At 41.5% G+C, this 8,134-nt stretch overlaps 1 protein-coding gene across 1 annotated transcript; it reads right to left on the bottom strand.

The window, feature by feature from the left end:
* Positions 1 to 3,986: 3,986 nt before the first annotated feature.
* On the bottom strand, positions 3,987 to 7,414 carry LOC103436196 (U-box domain-containing protein 15-like). The gene is made up of 4 exons (XM_008374623.4): positions 6,417 to 7,414; positions 6,177 to 6,293; positions 5,486 to 5,917; positions 3,987 to 5,131 (listed from the first exon to the last, which is right to left on the bottom strand). The coding sequence occupies exons 1-4, from the start codon at positions 6,756 to 6,758 to the stop codon at positions 4,076 to 4,078; spliced, it is 1,947 nt and encodes a 648-aa protein (XP_008372845.3). The 5' UTR covers positions 6,759 to 7,414; the 3' UTR covers positions 3,987 to 4,075.
* Positions 7,415 to 8,134: the final 720 nt, after the last annotated feature.

Here is an 8,134-nt window from a genome sequence, read left to right as displayed (position 1 = left end):
GCTATATGAATCTTAGAACGCCATTGTACTCGATCCTGTGTCATGTCCTTCGTTAGATCCAAGTACTCTAAGTCTTTTCTTAGAGTCTCTTCCAAAGTTTTCCTAGGTCTTCCTCTACCCCTTCGGCCCTGAACCTCTGTCCCATAGTCGCATCTTCTAATCGGAACGTCAGTAGGCCTTCTTTGCACATGTCCAAACCACCGTAACCGATTTTCTCTCATCTTTCCTTCAATTTCGGCTACTCCTACTTTACCCCGGATATCCTCATTCCTAATCTTATCCTTTCTCGTGTGCCCACACATCCAACGAAGCATCCTCATCTCCGCTACACCCATTTTGTGTACGTGTTGATGTTTCACCGCCCAACATTCTGTGCCATACAGCATCGCCGGCCTTATTGCCGTCCTATAAAATTTTCCCTTGAGCTTCAGTGGCATACGGCGGTCACACAACACGTCGGATGCACTCTTCCACTTCATCCATCCAGCTTGTATTCTATGGTTGAGATCTCCATCTAATTCTCCGTTCTTTTGCAAGATAGATCCTAGGTAACGAAAACGGTCGCTCTTTGGTATTTCTTGATCTCCGATCCTCACCCCTAACTCGTTTTGGCCTCCATTTGCACTGAACTTGCACTCCATATATTCTGTCTTTGATCGGCTTAGGCGAAGACCTTTAGATTCCAACACTTCTCTCCAAAGGTTAAGCTTTGCATTTACCCCTTCCTGAGTTTCATCTATCAACACTATATCGTCTGCGAAAAGCATACACCAAGAAATATCATCTTGAATATGTCGTGTTAACTCATCCATTACCAACGCAAAAAGGTAAGGACTTAAGGATGAGCCTTGATGTAATCCTACAGTTATGGGAAAGCTTTCGGTTTGTCCTTCATGAGTTCTTACGGCAGTCTTTGCTCCTTCATACATATCCTTTATAGCTTGGATATATGCTACTCGTACTCCTTTCTTCTCTAAAATCCTCCAAAGAATGTCTCTTGGGACCCTATCATACGCTTTTTCCAAATCTATAAAGACCATGTGTAAATCCTTTTTCCCATCTCTATATCTTTCCATCAATCTTCGTAAGAGATAGATTGCCTCCATGGTTGAGCGCCCTGGCATGAACCCGAATTGGTTGTCCGAAACCCGTGTCTCTTGCCTCAATCTATGCTCAATGACTCTCTCCCAGAGCTTCATTGTATGACTTATTAGCTTAATACCCCTATAGTTCATGCAATTTTGTACGTCGCCCTTATTCTTGTAGATAGGCACCAAAGTGCTCATTCGCCACTCATTTGGCATCTTCTTCGTTTTCAAAATCCTATTGAAAAGGTCAGTGAGCCATGTTATACCTGTCTCTCCCAAAAGTTTCCACACTTCGATTGGTATATCGTCTGGGCCTATTGCTTTTTTATGCTTCATCTTCTTCAAAGCTACAACCACTTCTTCCTTCCGGATTCGACGATAAAAAGAGTAGTTTCTACACTCTTCTGAGTTACTCAACTCCCCTAAAGAAGCACTCATTTCATGTCCTTCATTGAAAAGATTATGAAAATAACCTCTCCATCTGTCTTTAACCGCGTTCTCTGTAGCAAGAACCTTTCCATCCTCATCCTTGATGCACCTCACTTGGTTTAGGTCCCTTGTCTTCTTTTCCCTTGCTCTAGATAGTTTATAGATATCCAACTCTCCTTCTTTGGTATCTAGTCGTTTATACATATCGTCGTAAGCCGCTAACTTAGCTTCTCTGACAGCTTTCTTCGCCTCTTGCTTCGCTTTTCTATACCTTTCACCATTTTCATCAGTCCTCTCCTTGTATAAGGCTTTACAACATTCCTTCTTAGCCTTCACCTTTGTTTGTACCTCCTTATTCCACCACCAAGATTCCTTTTGGTGTGGGGCAAAGCCCTTGGACTCTCCTAATACCTCTTTTGCTACTTTTCGGATACAACTAGCCATGGAATCCCACATTTGGCTAGCTTCCCCCTCTCTATCCCACACACATTGGGTGATTACCTTCTCTTTGAAAATGGCTTGTTTTTCTTCTTTTAGATTCCACCATCTAGTCCTTGGGCACTTCCAAGTCTTGTTCTTTTGTCTTACTCTTTTGATATGTACATCCATCACCAACAAGCGATGTTGATTAGCCACGCTCTCTCCTGGTATAACTTTGCAATCCTTACAAGTTATACGATCCCCTTTCCTCATTAGAAGAAAATCTATTTGTGTTTTTGACGACCCACTCTTGTAGGTGATCACATGTTCTTCTCTCTTCTTAAAGAAGGTGTTGGCTAAGAAGAGATCATATGCCATTGCAAAATCCAAGATAGCTTCCCCATCCTCGTTTCTCTCCCCAAAACCATGGCCACCATGAAAACCTCCATAGTTGCCTGTCTCCCTGCCCACGTGTCCATTTAAATCTCCTCCTATAAATAACTTCTCCGTCTAAGCAATTCCTTGCACCAAGTCTCCAAGATCTTCCCAAAATTTCTCCTTCGAACTCGTATCCAACCCTACTTGAGGTGCGTACGCACTAATCACATTGATAAGTTCTTGTCCTATTACAATCTTGATTGCCATGATTCTATCTCCTACCCTCTTGACATCTACAACATCTTGTACCAAGGTCTTGTCCACGATGATGCCAACACCGTTTCTCGTTCTATTTGTGCCCGAATACCAAAGTTTAAACCCTGAGTTTTCTAGATCCTTTGCCTTACTACCAACCCACTTAGTTTCTTGTAGGCACATAATATTTATCCTTCTCCTCACCATAACTTCCACTACTTCCATAGATTTTCCCGTTAAGGTTCCTATATTCCACGTTCCTAAACGCATTTTGCTCTCTTGAACTCTACCCTTCTGTCCTAGCTTCTTCACCCTCCCCCGTCTAATAGGATCAAAGTACTTCTTTTGTGTGTCCCGGGTAAAGTTGATAGGAGCATATGCTCCCAAACAACTTTGAGTGGAGTCGTTCGAAAAGAAGTTTCTATGGCCCCCTTGCTCATTTAACACTGCATCCGGGTGCCGATGGAGATACAGCGACCCTTGCTCACTTATCACTGTGCTCAGGCCACACAGCGCGCCACTTACGGGTGACGCCCTAGCTTTAGCGCGATTTTGTTCTGGATTCATTTTCATAAGGATTCGACGTGATCATGGAGTGCCGGTTGTCGACTACCTGACGCCCTCCCCCTCCTCCTTTATCCGGGCTTGGCACTGAAAAATAATCCATACGATGATTGGGCAAGTTTCATCATTTTTTTCTAAAAATTACAAGTTGGTGACTTCGCCACAACAGTTTATCTCGCACGACCTCTTAACGTTAACGTTACATGATTGAATCCCCAATCTTTTGCTTGTTGTGCAGTGACAGCGCCGATATCCACTAATCGTTGTTTCCAAATACGGTTGCCGATTGACATCTCTTCTAATTTGTCGATACAAGAAGCAAATTGTTGCGTGGAAGAATCATTATATAAGCCAAGAGGCAAATCTTGTGCCACTCCACCTAGTCATATGAAACTGGCATGCATCCTGACTATGGAAACTCTTTCATAGAATTCCAACAATTTCTCGTGCTCCTCGAAAGCCCACAAGAAAGGAGTCGATGCTCCCACAATCATAGCATAACAGGCCCGAAAAGACTCACAAAAGCTTTTTAGCCTTCCTGGACACCAGTGTGTGTTTCACCAATGCTAAGAGTTGAACCCAAAACGTGCTAGTAGAATACGAACCTGGAATTCATCCCAACTACTGAGTCACCCCGTTATAGTTGATGATTGGGCAAGTTTCAATAGGATATTGATTTACGCTCTCATTTTCAACTTATGGAGCTGCACTCCTCTCCTTGTATATAGCCCTTCATTCTCTTTTGATTTGTTCAGTCCAAAGTATAAAAAAGAAGGAACGATGAGGGAATGGAGAAAAAAGAGAGTGCGGAAATCCCTCTCTTTTAAACGTATGCTAAACAGTCCAAGAGTCTGTACGTAAATATATATTTCACTCAATAAAATCAACAACTCTTCAGCATGATACAATCTATACTACATAAAGAATAATCAACAACTCTGTTAGGGTATGTGCTCACATTTACTCATGTGCTGCAAAAGGGAATTTGCTTTCCTTTGACCTCTGTTGGTTCCACTTTTAGCCAGCTCCACCAGATGCTCATAAACACCATACTGAAGTGCAGCCAAAATGAAAGACGAATTGTTCAATCCCAGCACCAGAAGAACTGATGCAGCGCATTCCTTGTTCTTGGGTGTCCCGTTCTTGATAATCTTGACCAGGGTTTCAATGAAAGACAGCCGGCCTATCTCATTTCGACCCTCGGGGTGTGATGCAAGGAGTAACAAAATCGAGAGGGCTTCATCCGTCATGCCCAAGTTCTTATCCTCAAGCAAATGAAGCAGTGGCGGTATTAGGCCGGCGTTGATGGCTCTAGACTTGTTGGCTTGGTTTAAAGACAAGTTGAATAGTGCAGTGGCAGCATCCTTTTTTCCACGGACTGTTCCATTTTGCAGAAGATCTACCAAGGGAGGAATTCCATTCAAAGCCCCCACCAGTACTTTGTTTTCGTCAAGCATCGATAAACTAAACAATGCAGCAGCAGAATTCTCTCTAGCTTCATCTGTTCCATGCTGCAGGATTTCAATTATACCAGGAATAGACCCTTCTCTGGCAATGAGCCTTTTGTTCGCCTCATCAATCGACAAATTTAAAAGCGCTGTCACTGTGTGTTCTTGAATCTTTGAATCCGGATATGAAAGGAGCTTGATCAACTGCGGGATTCCTCCACCGTTAGCAATCAAAATTCTGTTCTCCGGATTCTCCTTAGAGAGCATTCGGATTTTATAAATGGCATCTTTCAAAACATCCAGCTGACACGAAGATAGATTTTGGACTAAGCGAGATACTTCCTCTATGATTTCAGCAGAAGAGGCATCCGAACCTGCGCAGGGATCCTTCTTGGGAAGTTCATAATTATTCTTCTCACACCATTGACGGATTAGGTTGTTGAGGGCGAAATTTGGCGCTAGGGATAAGTGATCCAACTTTTGTCCTGTCTTTGGGCAGGTGCGATGATTCGAATCCAGCCACTTTTGTATACTTGCTCTATCATAAGTCTTCAGAAAAAAACGCAAGAAAATGTATCTCAGACCCCATGTTATGCACTTGAGAAAATTAAACTATGGTTGGACTTAGAAGGCTATCCGACGCTTAAACTCTGACTTATGATCCATAAACCAAAATGTAAAAATACTTTGAATAAGATGCATTGCCTATAACATTTCATAAATGGTAGTAACTAGTTGCAGAAAGGGTTTAGATGGTCTAATTAAGCAGAAAACAGTTGCCTATCCCGGGGTTAATATCCCAATGCATCTATCACACTCCTCACGTAATTCACGCGAGGAGTGAGCTGGAGACATTGGGGATTTACCCCGTGACAGGTGAGTCGTCCTCGTATTCGAGATTACCTGTCCACTTGCGACAATGACAGGATCAGTCATGATCTCCAAAGTAATTGGACAGAGGAATTCATGAGGAATCATCAAAGACTGGCACCTCCTTAGACTTCTAGTCGAAACAGGACCATCAAGCAAGAAATCCTCATAAATCCCTGCAATTTCCTTGAACTTTCCCAGAAGATCAGTGATTTGTTGAATGCTTTCAGCATTATGCCTTGCCGATCTCCTCTTAGCAAGTTTTCTAACCGCCACGGTTTCCTCCTCCAAGTCTGCAATGGAATGAAGTTCCAGCTTATTGGCAAGCCTCTCCAGAATTGCACTGTCTGCATTCCTGCCTTCCTTTTTCTTAGAGAACACGACCATCATGTCCATTGCCAGCTCTATGTCCTGTGTGTCAGCTCGTTTCTTTGCCCGTTTGAGCTGCATTCGCATTAGCTCGACCTGAAATCGACACGAAAAATTGACCATTTTACAAGCACATCGGTAATTAATTAACCCAATATCAGAATTTCCTGTATTGTGACTATTGTCCAATTCTGTTTTCAAAAAAAAAAAAAAAAATTGCCACTTTTGATACAAGTACAATATAAACGTTCTTAACGACTTCAGCTACAAATCGCTTGCGAGATTGTTTCAACAGAATTTGAAGATGGCTAAAGCAAAACAAGGAAAAGTTAAAAGGAAAAGGAATAAAAATTACTTGCTCTCTGACTTCGATTGAGATCCCCAGCTCATTGTATGGCATATCATCCAAAGCCTGGCTTAATTTATCATAAACTGCATGAAATCTTCCCATCACTGCCTCACTTTCCAGCGTCTAAAATCATGTTTTAACCACACAAAAATGCAACAAAACCATTAATCTGAGAACCCAAAAAGCCAAAAGCCAATTCTGGAGAGAGAAAGAGAGAAGAGAGAGAGGGAGAGAGAGAAGACTGACCAAGTAAATCTTGCTTCCAGAGCTGCAATTCTTCAGCAACTTCTTGGCTGAAGAAAGTCCATTTTTCAGATTAACCAGAGAATTCAAAGCCTTTGTTGTAGAAATGATCATGACTATGTCCAATTCTTTCATCTCTTCCAGAAGTGGTACCAAAAGCTTCAGCCTTCTCACCAAGTTCACGCACTCCTTCCTGTGTGTTTTCCGAAACCCCGAGTACGATCCAACGGTCTCAATCACTCCCATCAATTCCACAACGACGCCATCGCTACCATCCTCACCCTTGGTTGAACTGCCAACATTCTTCTTCTCCCCAACTTCCATCATTATCTGCCTCCCTGCCATTTCCCACTAGTACCACTTCACCAGCTATATGTGGCTATAAGCAATACGAAGACCCCTTAAAGGATTTCTTTAAGTCTTACAATCTTCCACTTTTCCCGGACAAATGGTGATTTTCCCGAGAAAGTAATTAAGACCCAATAATTAGTAATTACCTTAATTGTGTAACAAATAGGGCTTAGATTTTTATGTTTAAAAAATTGATAAAACACAGTTGGTCACGTAACAAATAGTGCTTATATTTTTATCTTTAATGCATTTAGACTCAAATGGTATATTTAACAAGTATATAACATTTTAATATGTAATGTACCAAAAAATAAAAACAAAATCTATATAAATTTTGAGTCAATTTCTATATATACTAAAACTCAGTTTAGCAGTTCCATTGTTCTTAAATATAATGATGACCTCACGTATCTTGTTCAAGACTGTGTACAAATAACAACATCGTACATTGTCACACCAAACACTTTGATACGACTTAGTAAGAGGGTATATTAACATCACACGCTAAACTATATAATCAATGCTCGAACCCACTTTGGATTTTATTGTCTACTTGTCAAAAAAGGAAAACCACAGTCGATCATGATCCGGAAGTCTAGGATTGGTTTTGGGTGCGTGCTTGCTGCATTTTTGGCGGGTTTTTATGACTTTGCCAAGAAAAGAAACAGAAAGATTTGAAAAGCAGTTGCATATGTTTTGCTCATACATGCACGGGGATGGGGATTTGGATTGGGATTGTGGGGCCGGGTCTGGGTCGGTTCACGCGGTTTATTGACAATGTGACGCGTATTCACGTGCAATCATTTTGGATTGGCGTTGCATGTTGTGCTGTCGTGACGTGTCCAATTCTGCACTCTTTTGTTTTTTGAAGGACTTGGGGAGTCCATGGGTGATGGGGTCCCGCGTAGCTCTGATCTTCTTCCACCTTTTGTGGTGGGATTTTAGGGCAAGGAAAATCTGAACGGTGAGTGGTGACTTGGAGTGTTGGAGTGGGACCCTTGTTTTATCATGTATTAGCCGTCCTGATTACGCTCTTAATGATTATATTAGCTGTATGTCAGCATTGTCTGTGCATACAGTTACAGTATATTATGTTGACTATGTAGGAATGAGACTGCATCAGACAAATTAGGGTTTAGGGTTTACAATCCCATAGGTTTTGCTTCTAAGTTAAACCTGGGATAATAATGAGTTGTGAATGTGACAGTCGCTAGGAGAGCCTCGAATGCATTTTAACTAAGATGCAGAGAGTCGTTTATGAGATTTCACGGACCTTATGCGAAATTTATAAAAAGATTCATGCTTAAGATAATTTTTCAAAAAAAAAAAATAATACGATGTATTAATGCTAAAAAACAATAACTTATATC

This window comes from Malus domestica, chromosome 05 (genome assembly GCF_042453785.1).
Source record: "Malus domestica chromosome 05, GDT2T_hap1".
Classification (NCBI taxonomy): domain Eukaryota; kingdom Viridiplantae; phylum Streptophyta; class Magnoliopsida; order Rosales; family Rosaceae; genus Malus; species Malus domestica.
The sequence above is the reverse complement of the archived record's forward strand: the minus strand, read 5'-3'. Positions and strand labels throughout refer to the sequence as shown.